Below are 17,104 nucleotides of genomic sequence, written 5' to 3'. Positions count from 1 at the left end.
TCTCTTAAGAGATTCTGAATTAATGTGCAGTAAATAACCAAACATAACAGCTCATCATGAAAGATATTACACTATTACAAATTGTTTATCTGTCATTTATGTGGCTGACAATTCTAGACAATCTAAAGCTGAAGCAGGCAGTAAAGAAATACAACACATGGTTTTAAAAGCTTTCTAATGATCATCATTGTAAAGTGTTAAATTAGACACTTTGTTGTAGACCGCTATTTCATTTTTTTTATCTTAAAATCTTCATGCTTTTGTCCTCTTTCAGCTGAAATAAAAAACAAAACAAAAACCAAAAAGCCGTTTTGGCCAGTATGAGCATCACTGATAAATATAATAAACTGCTGTAAAAACACATACTTATCCAGTTAAGTCAAACGCACTCTGATCGATTTTCTTTCACACGAATGAAATAAAATAAATTTTCAATTTACTATGACAGAAATCGAAGGATGAGAATGTGGGAAGAGAGTGGAGCTTCTGGCAAGTGTCTGTAATACAAGAGAGTTCAAAACCCCAGTGCAGATCATTCCAGAGCTCCATTCCGATCTAGCATTTCATTGGGGAGAAAAAGCCTGCCTTCCCTGCTTTTTGTGGGGATGATAGTAATACTCATCTTTCCTGTGCTGCAGTGTGCTAAGGTTTCTGTCACTCTAGGGTGATTTTCATATTTTTGTCTCTTCTACCTTCACAATGACGAGCCAGAAGAGAGTGCTGCTGAATAGGGGGAATTTATTCCAGTCCGTTTTACTTCCACATACAAAATCAAAGAATGATATGTGTGCAGACTGAAAAAAGGGAGAGACACCATTTCTCGTTGGCTCACTCAGCCAATACCCCCCACCCCCTACATCTAGACTCTCCACCACCAGCTACAATACCCGTAATATAGTGTGCTTGATGTTTTGCTCATCATTAAAAAGCCCCATTATTTATTCCCTTTAACTGTAACTGTTATGACGCTTTTTAGATATTAAGCTCAAGTTTATAAGTTTTCAAAAAAGATTAATGTCATACATTGCGTAAAAACCATTTCACTGCATGTCGTACCCTGTATGTATGTGACAAATAAAATTTGATTTGATTTGATTTGATATTTTTTGAGTTGAAACAAGAGTTATCTTCAGTTTCAAGTTTACTCATGTTTTTAGAGCAGCATGTGAACTTTTGTTTTTGGTCAGTAGGCTTGATAATATTTAATTGCTGTTTAGTGTCACTGGATATCGGTGCAAAATAATACTGTGTAGCGATGATAATATCGATGTCTTACAATCCTAGAGTCTGCTGTCATAAAGACACTACACAAATAAAAAAAGAGCAATAAAATAAAAATAGGATTTGCAATAAAATTATCATACAATGAAACATTATAATATGAATAAATAATAAAATAAATAAAATATTTTTTTTCCACTGCTCATCAGCTTCTGTTAATTATTTTCCTCTTAATGATTGAACTGTTCTCTTTCCTCCAGGCTACAGATGAAGATCTGATCTCTAATATAACATATAGGATAAGGACAGAGGAAGCACGGCAGCTTTTTGCAGTGGACAGGGTCACTGGAGCTCTGTCAGTGCTGCAGTCTTTGGACTTTGAGGCTCTGGGTCAAAATGGTGCTAACTACACATTCCAGGTAGAGGCGCTGGATTATGAAGGTGTCCTGCCCCCCGGAATAGCTACAGTTACAGTAAGAATTACGGTAAGACAGCTGGCAGAACTGCCAACACTACTTCCTATACATCTATAGTACATCTATAGGAAGATCTTACAATTCACCGGTGGTCATTTTAGCTGTAAACATTAGTAATGTTGGTATGCTACACATTCTGTCACATAAAGCTCATGCTTTAAACCTTAGACACATGTTCCAAACACACAGGAGAAACCGTTAGCAAAAGTAATGTTTTCCAACATTTTATTTTTGGATGCTAGTTAAGATCACAGGTTCCATCAATGGTACCAATTTTTTTTGCTAAATTTAATTAGGTGAAGAAGTTAAAGCTATAACTATTAAAAGTGGGACGGTGCATCACTGTCAGTTAAAAAGCCCCATGTTAACAGTATAAATGTATTTTTTTTTCCTTGGCTGACAGTGATGCTTGTGACAGATAAGTATCAGTGCGAGTTACAGCGATGGTGCAGCTATTTCAGTCTTAAATGACTCATTAGCTTTTGGAATGCAATTATCCGCATGTTTGAGAGAGGAAACTCTGCAGTGTTTCAGAAGATTAGCCATAGGTTCATTGTGGACTGATTAGCGTGTGTGTGTGTGTGTGTGTGTGTGTGTGTGTGTGTGTTTGTGAGTGTGTGTGTGTGTGTGTGTGTGTGTGTGTGTGTGTGTGTGTGTGCGGGTTACCGAGGGAACCAATTCACTCGGTGTCTATCACCTCACACATCTGACAATGATGGATCCTGCTGATGTTGCTAAGAATAGATTTTAAAATATGCACAAATTTCAGTAGTATGTTTGTGCTTCTTAAATCTATTACAGTTTCATGGAAAACTGTTCACAAAAAGACTAAGCATTGAAGTCATTAGCTATTTTTTTGTCGCTTTATTGTCTTTATTTAATCTGACACTTTATTATAGATGTGGGTGAGAAGGAAGTAAATTGGATTCATGGAAAACTTTCATGTCCCAGTCTAACCTGACGCACTTTTCAGTGCTTTTTTTTTTTTTTTTTTTTGGTGTGACAAACAACTAAGAAGTCTTTGTTCTGATACAAACAAGAGCATTAATCCAATGCTCTCTGACACCTTCTTTCAGAGATGACTTGAATCACGAGATGTTGAGGAAAGAACTTATATCAGAATCTGTTATTAAGGAAAGCCAATTAAATTCACCCTTACCAAAGTGTGTCGTGTTAGATTTAGTGCAGGAGAGGTGAGCTTGGAAAAAAATTAGATTGAATCCTCAGTTGGTGTATTTCTGTAATATATGGGGTGAGTCATATGATATTTGGGACTTCTCTACTTCTCTACTTCTTTTTTCCTTTTTGCTGGAGGCAGAAAAACTTTATTTCATCCACCTTTCACTTTTTTATGTGTTTTTATTCTTTCAGATCTTTCCTCTAAACCATCAGAAATTCTGAAAAATCTGTAATATCTAGGTCTACACTGAGGGGGAAAAAATAAAAAATAAATGTCCCTTAGTCTGTCTGTCTGTCTGTCTGTCTGTCTGTCTGTCTGTCTATCTATCTATCTATCTATCTATCTATCTATCTATATATATAGAGAGAGAGAGAGAGAGAGAGAGAGAGAGAGAGAGAGAGTATATTTGGATTTTCATTGCCCAGATACAGGAGATAAAGTGCTATTCATATGTATGTGCATCATTCCAATAAAATCTAAAGGGAGTATTTATAATAGTAGCACTCACAGTACCCTGTGGGGCTGCACTAGCATTTAATCTCCACTCAATAAGCAGAATCTGCTCTTACTAGGGGAGTGTGAAGGCTACAACTAACAGTCAAAGTAAAATTTTTATCTTGGGGAAAAGTAAGCAACATGGGTTACAGATCAGATTCGGATAGCCTTAGAAACAGATCAGATCCTGATAGTCTGAGAAACAGATCGGATTTGGATAGCCTGAGAATCAGATCAGATTTACATTTCTATTATAGACCAATTTTTTCCAAACAATACAATAAAATAAGACAAGATGAGATTAGAAACAATTGTATCAATCTTTGCTTTGGGACATTTTAGTGTTGCACTGATTAAACAGAAGCACCGTGATATTAATGTACATCATTTAAATGTAGAATACATAAATATATAATGCAGTATTTCCTTGTGCAAAAATTTACAACCCAGTCTGACAGAAAAAAAAAATTACATGCATACTTATCTGCCACTTATACATTAAATATAAACTTTCTGGCACAAGCATATGATGTGGTACAATGTACTAAACCTTATAAAATTGTATATTCATATTTACCCAAAGCAATCCTCTGCCACTATATTTTCTGAATAACTAACACAATCAGGCATGCAATTTGGTGCAGAAATGTGCTTTCAAAATCCAAAAATCTGTTTATTCACTCCCCTTGAATATTTACAGTATACAAACTATCACCATTTAAACTGTACTTGTTACCACATGAGCTGCAATCCTGTTTGTGTTTGCAGAGATTAGAAGTGTTCTGTGAAAATTATGTGAAGAAAAGCACAAACTGAAGTGCCTGAAGTGAGCAATGGTCAAAGTTGTTAAAAAATTGACTTCATATTAATCGTTTTTCGATAGCATAGAATCATTTTAGTTAATTTCTTTTTTTTACATGGCTGTGTATGCAGTGTATGTTTGTGCCAGAAATGTTAATGCTGCAGCTGATGTGCTAATACAAGTGGCAGCATCATGACATTTACCCAAAGTGCTTTTCTTAATAGACCATCACACTCTACTTTATCTCTAGTGCTACTGCAATTTTCAGTCATATTCATGTTGTCTCTATTTGATAAAATGCATTTTTGTTAAGATTTATTTGCTGGGGTTTTTTTTAGAAATATTTTCATGTTAAAAGTATCATTCCGAACATAAATGTTTTCTCTCCTAGAGCTTCTAGGGCTCCTGCCTCAATAATAGAAAATCTGCTTTCTCTTTCCAGCATGTTATTGTTCCGTATGGATTAGTACTCCTTGAATTAGGTGAATCGTTCATTTAGTTCCTTTCAGATGTTTGAAATAAAGATAGAACTGTCCCTCGAGTAATTGCCTCTCCATTAATCATCAAGTCTCACTTAAGATGGATGATACTCTTAGATATATATCTGCTAATTATAGATTATAATATTTCTCCAGCATTGGGTTTCACAGTAGACTTTGTATTGTAAGATGATTGTCTGAAATGTGTGTGTGTGTGTGTGTGTGTGTGTGTGTGTGTGTGTGTGTGTGTGTGTGTGTGTGTTTCAGGATGTGAATGATTTTACACCGGTCTTCGTTCGGCCTTTTTATAAAGGCATGGTGGCTCCTAATGCTGAGAAGGGAACGTTGATCACAACTGTACTTGCAACTGATCAAGACCCTCCTGTAAGTAAGCACATGTCTTAAAAAGTTTTAGTATTACATTTTATATATATATACACAGTGTATATTTATTTGCATATCTCAAAGACATTTAATTCACAATAGATATAAGAAACAAAAAAATTGTAGTAAGTTAGTATAAACAATATTGAACTTTCTATTGTATTGTAGGTTATTGTTGCAGCAGATGTCAGACGATAAATTAAAGAATGTGTTAATAGTGTTTTTTTTTTTTAACAATTAACAAAATGGAAAGTAAAGAAACAGATGAAAAATCCAAACAATATCAAAACAGCATCAATTCTTCTAAATTTGATGGTTCAAAAAAGTTGGTGCAGAGCCATGTTTTCCACTGTGTAGCATCTATCCATATACACCTGGGAACTGAGACCAGTTGCTGTAGTTTTGGGGGAGGAATGTTGTAGAGCCCTTTTCTTAACTCCCGCCTACTCCCGCTGAATTTCTGACTTTTAGCGCACGCTCCTGCAACATGTGTGTCCCGCTCCCACCTGTTCCCCCCATTTTTGTGTGCACTCCCACCGTAAACATTCTGTCACAGCTTATAAAGATTGTGTTAAAATGTTAGGGCTACGATTAGCTTACAAAATAATAATATAACATAAACTATTAAACTGATAAAGCAATGCTGAAGTATAACCACCACACATGACAAACACCTTGGGATTTTAATTTTAATTTTTATTAGCCTTACTTTTATACAAAACAATACAACCATCTGCAGGATGCAGGATTTAACCCCTCACTCCTGCCCGTGGCAAAGGTAAAACCTCCAGCTCTCACGAGATTTCCGTTGGGACCCCAATTCCAATGCAGCCCTCTAAAATGTTGTCCTATTTTTGTCTGATACAGAATTCCAGCTGCTTAACAATCCTGGGGCTTCTTTGTCGTACAGTATTTTATTTATTTTATGAAATTTTTTCAAGTGTTACAGTTAACATGTCACAGTTAACACCCCCTTATTTGTTCAGCTCTGAGTTTTCAAAATTTATTATAAGTTAGTAAAAACAATATTAAACTTTTTTTTGTATTGTAGATTATTGTTGCAACAGATGTCAGCCGATAAAAACACAACACTGGCATGCCATCTGTTTCATATTAACACTGAGAATCAAACTGTACAAATATCCACTGAGAAAATTTCCTTCATTATTAACTACTGATCACACCTGTGCAACATGATTAACTTTTTTTTTCTAAGTATGAATAATCTCCTGAACAACAGAAAGCTTGCAGGCATGCTCTTGTACAGTGTTATGCAATTTCATAACAGACTCATAAAGCACCCCATAATGACTATAAAACATTAGCACGAGCCATTAGTGGACAGCTAATTTACAGCCACATCACTCTAATATTTTAATCAGATTAGTCAGGCAGGTCCCTAATGTGTTGTTATGTGGGGTGTTAAGAAAGGTAAGATGAACTAACTGCTGTCATATAACCAATCCACCCACCCGGTCATGCTGATATCACTCATTACACCTAGCACGTTAACTCTCAAGCTAAGCTGTTTGCAGATCCTACCTCAACCGGTCTGATCTTATGATGGATGTGACTCAGTGTTTTTCAGTGCATCTTGTCCTTCTCGTGTCCTACAAGATGTTTGTGTCATGGTGATATGTTTAGACATCAGCTAATCCCAGTGTTCAAATTATGAAGGAGACTGAACGATCAGTGTGGGGTTTGATTTGATTAATCATTCACTACTTTTCAAATGTTACGATTAAATGGTTTACTAAGCTAATGAACAGTAGCCAGTTACATGTTTCTATTCGAACAGCAAGTGATTATTCAGATTCTTTGAAATGCAGGCTACAGGAATATGTGCTGAATACCTGGTAGGGGCTGTGATGATGCACATGACAGTAAATACAATACACGTTTAAATACAATGTAATATGATTAATTGTAAATAACAGTTAATAATGAATTTAATTTATTCACATTTCACAAATTTAAATATTGCTTATTAGCAATAAGAATAAATATATATTTATATGTGATTTTAATTATTTATTTATTTTTGTCTAGATTATCAACAAGCATTCCATTGATTTTTGGGATATTCATTTGTTTATTTTATTGATTTTATTTTTATTTGTTTTATTTCATTAATGGAAGTTGTACAATTAATTGCAGGGTATTTTATGTATATCATTTTCGATTAACCTTTTTTTTTTACCTGACCCAGCATCAGTGATTATGAACTGCATGTTTTACTATTGTCCAGTATCTCACCAAACATAAATCAGAGTGTGATTTGTCCCCTAATTGTTCCCAGATTAATTCACCTCACATACTGTATGGACCTATTGTATAGACTTTATGGTCAGTAACTCATTTTTTTAGTGCATAGCATAGCATAGCAAGTGGAAATCAGCTGTATATTATGTGTCTATATTTACACCAATGATATATACAATGATTGTTGTCCTGAACCTAAAATTTGACCTTTGAGGCAGAGCGGGCGAGCGAGCGAGAGAGAGAGCGAGAGAGAGAGAGAGAGAGAGAGAGAGAGAGGCTAAGCCAATTGCAGGGGTTTTAGGGAAAAGTCACACTAATAAAAACTCTGCCCTTTAATTGTCTTTGCAACCCATATGCTGCTCTAAGAGCTGTAATTTATTTTCTTGTAAACCAATTATGAATCATTTATGAATTCTTAATGAAAAACATGAATCTTTCCCATATTTTTCCACAAAACCAAAAATATTGCAACATCCAGTCATTAATCATAGTGTCCCTGAATACCAACATAGCTGCGAGCGGAATCGCGGGACTAGAATGTGTTACGTGGCATCTGAATCTTGGCAAATAGCTCTGGGCAAAGTGCTGAAAGTTGTAAGTGGATTGTAATGCCTATGATTACACAGTGGGACAACTCTGTCTCCAGCTTTGAATTGGAAAGATTGCTGTATTTAATTTAGTGAAATCATTGGTCTGTTGATGACCTTGGATTGCTTTCTTTGGTAATAAACGTGCAATGGAGCTGTGGATGATGTTAAACATTGCTGGCATTTCCTGAGCACTGAACTCGTAATAGTGGAATGGATCAAAAGATACAAGATTGCCTATCAAGAGATACATTCACTCTTTTCCCAAATCCTTATTTTAGTTGGTCATTTGTGTGATGGGTGTAAGTGTGTTTGTGTGTGTGTGTATGTGTGTGTGTGTGTGGTCAAAGTCTCCTTAATTACACTCATTAAACTGAGCGATGCTGCCATTCCGACACCTGCTGTTTCCTCAAGTGCAGATGAAATGGCGAGTTAGCCAACGATGATGTGAGAGATCTCATTATAAGCCGTTTCATGATTGTTCCAAACTGTATAGAGGCCAGAGAAGGTTACAAGGATGTTACTAACATCTAACAGCACAGTAATGATCAGTCATTTGGTCATCCATTTCACTTGCCAAAGCAACCCATTAGGGGCCAAATCGTGATCTCATAGTCAATCAAGGTCAAATTTGACGACCCCCCCACCCCCGTGTTCAGCATTTCTGCATCGTCTTTTTTCCCATGCTGCCAATCTCCAAATATATGTTTACTGTTTACTTTCTATGCCTTTTAGCGGCAGAAACTTTTGCATTATTCAAACATAATTTTTTATCTTAAATGCTGCATAGAAAGAAAAGAAAAAAACAGAAAGGTAAAAAAGCCACACTGAGAAACAGGTTTGGCATAAATGTGAGACACGTAACTTTTTTTTTCCAGCTTTCACTTCTGCATTTGAGGCGGGAAGTGCGGCTTTTCTCCCCCACTTCTGCACTCCTAATGAATGTTTGTGTTTACTGTCACATAAAACATGAAACATTTATAGAGTAACTGTTAAACTCAGACAAGAGATGAGTTCGAGAGCTGAAGTTAGCAATAGAACAAGCTGTTATTCGTTTCCAAAAACAAGCCCTCGAGCAGATAATGCACTCTGAAAAAAATAAATAAAAAAATAAGATAGAATACAAAAACAGTGAGCTGATGTTTGAGAGCATAAACCCCAACTACTAAGAAAAGAGTAACACCTTTAACCTGCCTCTCTCACATAGTGGCTGCTGAATTCTTAATTCACTGTTTGGATTTTGAATTTGTAGAGAAGCTTTTGACCTGATGTCAATATTTTTGTGTTTTTCTTTTAGATTTACAAATGATGTAATTTAAAGTAAGGAATAAAATGTGACATGCTGTTGCAGGAAAATAATCAATGACATGGTATGTTATCTGCAGAAGCCCTTAGAGGCCATGCATTATTACTTTTTTATTCTTAGTTTTATATGTGCTTAACAAATATTTTTTTATTGTTTTGAGGCAGTACGTTAAGCTTAATCCTGCAGCATCAATAATGAATAAAATAATTTTAAGTGTGATCAGGGACTCACTCAGGTTGAAATAGGTTTCTGTCTGTCAATGATTGACTTCTACATTAAAGTCTGACCACCTACCATAATGAAATGTTTATAAATAGTGTCACCTTCAATTTAATGCCAATTAAAAAAAATTCACAAGGTAATTCTAATATTTGAATCAAATTCCAAGAACTAGCACTTAATTTTTATTTACTTTTACATTTAAATAATGTGCCTAATTCGTTTGCTTTGTATAGTAAATCTGTACTAAATGTGTCTGTTTTGTGTAAACTATGAACGTGTTTTTAGCAAACAGAAAAAAATGCTGTAAAGTAAGAATGCCTTCAAAAATGTGTTAATAGTGTTTTTTTAAACAATTAACAAAATGGAAAGTATAGGAACAGATGAAAAATCCAAATCAAATCAATATTAAAACAGTATATGATGGTGATGACAACTGTGTATGCAACATTAGTTCGTTCAGTTCGAATTTCTCGTGATAAACATTATGTCACAAAAAAACTTTAAGGTTGTTTTTGTCAAGAACATGGGAAAATCATGAGGAAAAAAAAAGACAAAAAGTGCATTGCCTCTTAGGGCTTCTGATAGTGTCATCCACAAACAACACCATCACACATCTCCTTCACATAACCCTGAGCCACCTGAACACCAGAAAGGGAAATGATGATAGCATTTTCAAACTTTCTAGCACACAGAGCACAAGCAGTAAGGGTGGGCAGGTATGTCTCATCCTCTCTCACTATCAGCTCAAAAGACCCCCCAGGATGTGTACAGAGTTCCCTGCTATACCTCTTGGGCTCATAGGACTGTGTGGCCTCTTCTGACTTGACCATCATTGTAAAATTTGGTGATGCCACTGTTGTAGTGGGCCTGATCCTGGGTAACAGCTATGAGGTCTAATTGGAGGAAATGAAAGTCTGAAGAACTAGTCTGAAAGTTTGGCTGTGCAACTTCAGTTCAAAGCAGAAGAATAGCTATAACCCTAAGTTTTCGGTACTTTAGTCTTAACATCATGCAGCATCTGTCATACCACTGGCACATCAACACCTTGGTGAAGGCCCATCAGTATCTGTTCCACCTAGACACTGACCTCCAAGGTGTACAAGGAACTTTTGCATCTGCTCCATCCTGATGGGAACCATCAGGAACAGCACCAAGCAGGACAGACAAGCTCTCCAGAGGGGGGTATAGTCAGCTGAGAATCCGTCTGCACTGAGCTCCCTGACCTGCAGTCTATCTACAGCAAGCAGTGCTGAACCAAAGCCAGGAAGATGTTGATGGACCTAAAAAAGGACTGTTCACTCTGTTTTGATCAGTGAAATGCTTAATCTCCCTGAAGGCCAATACAATACAGAGAACAAGGATCTTTTTCTTGTAAAACCCTCAACCAGGAGAATTCCAAGGACTAGAGCCAGGACTTATACACAATACTCTGTGCCTCAACCTGATTTTAGCACACACATATACAGTATATTTAAAATTAGAACATCTTTCCTTGCTGCACTTTATTTGGTAAACACACAATATATTATATACAATGTAAATTTAAATAAAATAATAAAAAAGGTTAGCGTTTTCCTCCAAATGCCCTGTGAAGTAGCATAAGCTACTGGTTTAAAAAGATACTTTGGCTTTATATGTCTCGATGGAAGCATGTGCTTGCCCTTACCGTCCCTATTTGGCATCAGTCGTGCGATAAGAAAGCGCTAGCTGGTAGGAGGGAATTGCCAAAATAACAGAATGAGCTGTACAAGTTTGCTTTTCATCTGTAGAAGTGTGTGTTCAAGAATGTCTGTATGCACAAGAAAATGGTTGGCAATATACTACAGATTGCGAAGTACATCTGTTTGCCCCCATGTTTTTGCACAATTGTAAACTTCCGGTTGAATTAGGCTGGGGTTTGTGATCACAGATTCTATTGCAGCTTCATTCTGAAGGAAATCACTCATTAATATATCTCATTATAAATCTTATCCAGGCTTTGGGAGGTTAGATTGTATGGGCAGAATCATTCAAGGACTGTGTTGTTATCATCAAGCGCTGGAAATCATCTCTGCATTTGCTTTTGAGATAAAACACACACACACACACACACACACATTTTTCTCTTGCTATCTTTGTGTGACATTTCCACTGACATAATCATTAATGTAGCTAATGCCTAAATGTAGCCCCAGCCTCAAGATATTAAATAATTTTAGATTAGTTTAGCCAACGTGCAGAGACACAGATGTGCAGGCAGACACACTATGAAATAAGTAGTAATTTCTTGCTCACAGGTGAATAAATAATGTATAATCTGTCAACAGCTTATGCTTTTGGTTGTAGGGGACACCAGCAAGCAGGGTGCGGTACAGAGTGGACCAGGAACAGTCTCCCTACAGCGGCAGCATCTTTGATGTAGAGGATACCTCAGGCAGAGTCATCACTAAAGTGAACTTGAACGAGGAACCAAGTACTACTTTTCGAGTGAGTTCAAGAATAATGAATGTATTTTTTTGTTTGTTTGTTTTCAAATTATTCTTACTTACCTCTTTTTCCCTGCAAATGCAGCTGATAGTGACTGCTTTTGATGAGGGTGATCCAGTGAAAATGAATACAACGCTAGTGGAAATCACCGTCCTGCAGCCCTCCAGAATACCCATTTTCACAGAGGAGGAGTACTGGTAAGAATTACTTAATGGTTAAATTTGGCTTTACACTTCTACATTTAAATGTAACTGAACTCTTGCATGTAACTTTCTAGATAACATATTTTGTCTGATGCTATGATTAAGGAGTCAGTGAGGTAATTTTTTATTCAGACTTTAGTAATATCTGATCTCCCAACTTTAACAGTATAAAGGCTGGCATACTGGTTAGCACATTTGCCTCATTGGGGGTTGGGGGTTCGAATCTGGCCTTCAGTGTGTGCAGAGTTTAGATGTTCTCCTTGTTCTCCTGGGGATTTTTTTGTGGAAACTTCAGTTTCTTGCCCAGTCCAGGGACATGCGCTGATTGGCCTTTCCAAATTTTTGTAGACAGTTATGTGAATGGTTTTGTAAGTGTGTATGTGATAGTGAATGGAATTCAAAAGTATATTAACAAAAGGAAAATGTTTGTATTTAACCTGTTCTATGTCACTTTCTGACTTGTTGGTGTCTGCTGTTTCTTGCTTTGTTGCAAAGAACATTTGATTTAAGTCTCCCTTTTCTGATTGTGCTCGGTTCAAATATCAGGAATTAGACCTAAAATTTGTTTTTATTAAATATTAATTCCACACATATTCCCACAGAAACGCCGGAAAGCACAAATGTAATCATGCCAGCAATGTCCGCATGGTCTGTGAATTCTGGTCATCAAAGTTTATTAGCCTCACTTATTTGACTGGAATGTAATCATACTTGCATCTTATAATTTTGGTTTGCACTCAGCCTCCATATGTTTTTATTATCCTGAAAGTATTCACAGTTCTTAAATTTTTTCACTATGATATGTTACAGTTAACAGTGCATGTCAGAGCACAAACATAATCTAAGTCCAAAAAATTGTCTGTAGACCTCTGAGACAGTATCGTATCGAAGCACAGATCTGGGGAAGGGTACAGAAAAATTTCTGCAGCATTTAAGGGTCCCAATGAGCACAGTGGCCTCCTTCATCTGTACATGGAAGAAGTTTGGAACCACCAGGACTTTTCCTAGACTGGGCCGCCTGGCAAAACTGAGGGATTTGGGGGAGAAGGGCCTTAGTCAGGGAGTTTGCCAAAGGATAGCTGACTCGCAGACCATGAGAAAGAAAAATTGAACTCTTGGCCTGAATCCCAGGCGTCATGTCTGGAGGAAACAAGGCACTGCTCATCACCTGGTCAATACCATCCCTACAGTGAAGCATAGCGGTGGCAGCATTATGCTGTGGGGAAGTTTTTCAATGGCAGGAACTGGGAGACTAACAAAGAAGTGACAACTTTGTGAATGTTCCCAGCCAGAGCCCAGACTTGAACCTGATTGAACATCTCAGGAGAGATCTGAAAATGGCCATGCACCGATGCTCCCTGATGGAGCTTGAAAGGTTCTGCAAAGAAGAATGGGAGAAACTGCCCAAAAATAGATGTGCCAAGCTTGAACAGTAGCATCATACTAAAAAAGACTTGCGGCTGTAATTGTAAAAACTATTTTCATGTAGTCATTATGAGGTAGTTTTTGTTGAATTTTGAGGAAAATAATTAATTTAATCTATTTTGTTATAAAGCGGTAACATAACAAAATGTGGAAAAGTGAAGCACTGTGAATACTTTTTGGATGCACTGTAGAGTTTTTTTCCCAAAAATATTTCATCCCTCTGAAAGTAGTGTGAGTGCTGTTGTTGTTTTTTGCCTTCAGGTCCTTCAGTCTCAATCTTAGAAAGCCTTAGAACCTTAGAACCAAGCCTTGGAATCTTCCTGGCAAACAAATTAAAAACTAAATTAAATTGAAATAATACAATGATGATGATGTTGATGATAATGGTGATGATGATTATTATTATTCTGTAATTCACATTTCTCATATCTGTGTGTATATCTGTTCAGAGCTCACTATCTGACTATGATTCCTGGGGTAACATTAATAAAACATATGCCACACTTAGAATTGAACATTTGGTGCTGTAACCTAAAAGCTGCACTAAGGCCAAATTTGCCTGCGTTGAGTTTAAAATTAACTAATCAAAATGAGTTGAGTTTGAGTGGTTGAATGTTAAAGACTAAATGTACATTAATTTTCTTGTGATTGCCTGCACTTTGTGACAGTGCTTCTCCACCTTGTTATTATAGACTGTTTTACAAAGTCATTATCTCAACGAATTCATTGCTGCAAAAATGAAAGGATAGGTAGCATGAATTCTTGGCAGCACATGCAGAATGAATTGAAACTTCTTTACTTCTTGTCTTTGGTGTGTAAATATTGTAGTAATTGTGAATACTTGGGATGTCTGGATTTAAAATTAAAAAAAAAGAATTGTATCATGTCTTGTCATTGCTAGGGCTATTTTTGTTCTTCTTAAGAATAATTCACTGTTTGATTTCAGAGACATACTCTAAATCCCAGTGTGCTTAATGAGCATTCTGGATGAATATGCAAGTAAAATGCTGAGAGCATGAGCGCAGCTACTGCTGGGCATGCACAAGCATTCTAGAGTTTAAGTTCTAGCACCGAATCTGCAGCATTGAGGCTTCTTTAGCACATTTTGATATTTGGCTTGCAGGGGGGATTTGTATAGGCTCAGTGATGGGTCAGCATTTTAGACAATATGAATGGTGAGCTTGCAGTATGGATTGTGTTAAGGTGAGCAGAGGTCATGGGATATCAGTGATTTTGATTAGCTCTATGGCCTCTAGTGCCCGCCCTGGTAATAGCTCTCATCTGTGATTAATAATCTACCCTAACATCTTCTATCTACAGGGAGTCCTTGACTTGCATAATTTCTTCAAGATTTAACGTTATCATAAAACAATTTTATTTTTAAGAACATCTGTTTGTGGTGGTCAATTTGATTCACCCCAAAGACTCAAATCTTCAACAAAATAAATGATTACAACAATGCAGACTAGGTTTGAAGAATGGCTACAAATGAGGAAACAAATGTATTTTATATATAAAAAAACGTTACATATGCAAATGAGGTATTTTTTTAAATGCTACAACAATTAAAAAAAAACATAATATTAATCAGTTTTGCACATTTTGGTAGCAGGATATTCTATGAAAACACTGCATAAGCTTGTTTCACGATTTGTCTTTTTAAAGAGACTATACAGCCTTTTCTTTAAAAGGGTGGCAAACTGAATGAACCATATGCGTATATCAGCCGAGGCGACCGTGAGTCAGCAGATCCTGGTTATTTATCTACTTGGTTTATTTCATTCATGATTGAAAATACCACTTATGGTTTTTGATGTTTTAAAAATGATCTTATATTTTGCCAATTGTTGAGATAAAAAAATGCACAAATTGAATTTGCAGTTATCATGCTTATTTGTGTGAGGCTAATCATCAATCATTGGATATTCATAAACTGGGATTGATTGTTAATTGTTTTGATTTTTTGCAATGCTTTAATGTAGTGAACAGGTAGATATCATGAAGAAAATAGTCACGTATGAAAGCGTAAAAAAGTCTGTGGAATACTGTAAAAAATCGAATGCTTTAATGTCTTTCTGACTTTTTTCTGGTGACATTTATAGTGTAAACAGCGACTTGGCCTATGAAGTAGGAGGATAATAATTCCACACATTTAATTGTGTGCTGGTTAAAGTGTACAAGGTATTGTTTAACCTTGTATTTGCTATACTTTCTGGTTCTGACCTTTGCCTCCTTGCCATATCTCTGATTATAGATTTACCCTGTGTTACCCCATATGGTAAATGCAATCTGTTTTTCTCTAAAAGGTCCTTTTTTTTTTCATTAAGTATGAACTATGTCCACAGAAAAACTGGAAGGCACTGAGGTAGAAATGTTAGCACTGTCTGCTTTAGGGTGACCAGATGTCCTGCTGTGTTTTTGTTGTAATTCACAACATTTTATTGTTTTGTCCTCCATCCTACAACTTGACATGATGTCCTGAATTATGATTGGATTGGAACAGCTTGAATAGACTAAGGTTTTAGCAAAAGCTTTTCTTGTCTTACTATAGTAATATTTCATGTAAGTTATAAAATGAAATAGGTGGAAAATATCAGTTGCTTCAGCGACAAAAGTAAACATAATGGAACTTCATTGCCTCTGTAGGACTATTTAATATTTTTATTCATGTTTTTTATGCAGTAATGATTCTCTTTGTTGCATTGTTTGGTACAAATGACATATAAAGCTAAATAATATAAATGGACCGCATATAAATGTTCCTTATTCATTGAGCTTGAGAAAGTGAGATACACTTTGTCATTGTGCAGTGTACATGGACGAAGACAATACAATGCAGACAGATTTACATAGATATAAAAAGATAGGCCTCTTAGTGTCAGAAATATGTCCCACACAAACTTTGTACTTCTTGTATCACATTTGGTCTGTTTGCATCTGGTCACCCTTGTCAGAATGATCTGTGATTATGGTTCTTACAGTTAACCAACCTCATGTGACCAAAGAGATTAAGATTGTGTTACTGTATTTTAATTATTCTTGTAGTATTTATTCTGTAGTTTTTTTTCTGTTTGTTTTTTGGGTTTTTTTAATTGTCTTCACCCTTTAATGAATATATAATCTGACATTTAGTCTCACTTAGTTGTCCTCAGAACCTTTCTGATAATAACAGTAATATGTGCAATAGTCAGATTCCTATTTATTAACTGTATTAGTATCCACTCACACATGTTGTGATCAGTGTAATCATATTTAGTTACATCATTACTGTGGTCTTTGTTTCAAAGACACACACAGTACACTTGCAAAGTGTGCAAATAAAGTTCAGGCTGCAATAGGTACATTTCTGACAGTGGATCATGCCTTCCTTCCTCCCACATACTGCTCGTAAGGCTCTTCTATTCAAGACAATAAGGATCGCAAGTAACCATAGTTTCCAAAGTGATAAGTAAATTAAAGTCCTATCCTCTTGCTAATGCACTGTACAAGCATGCTGCATATGAATGGTGATAATATCCACACTTTGCTTTTAGGCACGAGTGGACATTTGTGAAATTGGCATCCCAAAAACACGTTTATCTTTGCCCGGGCCACCG

The 17,104-nt window shown here is 36.2% G+C and overlaps 1 protein-coding gene across 6 annotated transcripts in view; it reads left to right on the top strand.

Annotated features, from left to right (window-relative positions):
- The window catches only part of pcdh15a (protocadherin-related 15a), a 200,128-nt gene that overhangs the window by 136,866 nt on the left and 46,158 nt on the right, over positions 1-17,104 (top strand). For all 6 annotated transcript variants that reach the window (XM_046834051.1, XM_046834068.1, XM_046834042.1 and 3 more), the window contains 4 exons: positions 1,482-1,706; positions 4,921-5,037; positions 11,740-11,880; positions 11,965-12,077. In XM_046834051.1, coding sequence (XP_046690007.1) covers positions 1,482-1,706; positions 4,921-5,037; positions 11,740-11,880; positions 11,965-12,077 — 596 coding nt within the window. The remainder of the gene's footprint in view (positions 1-1,481; positions 1,707-4,920; positions 5,038-11,739; positions 11,881-11,964; positions 12,078-17,104) is intronic.

The sequence above is a fragment of the Silurus meridionalis genome, chromosome 2, assembly GCF_014805685.1.
Source record: "Silurus meridionalis isolate SWU-2019-XX chromosome 2, ASM1480568v1, whole genome shotgun sequence".
Lineage (NCBI taxonomy): Eukaryota > Metazoa > Chordata > Actinopteri > Siluriformes > Siluridae > Silurus > Silurus meridionalis.
This window is presented reverse-complemented; position numbering and strand designations above follow the sequence as displayed.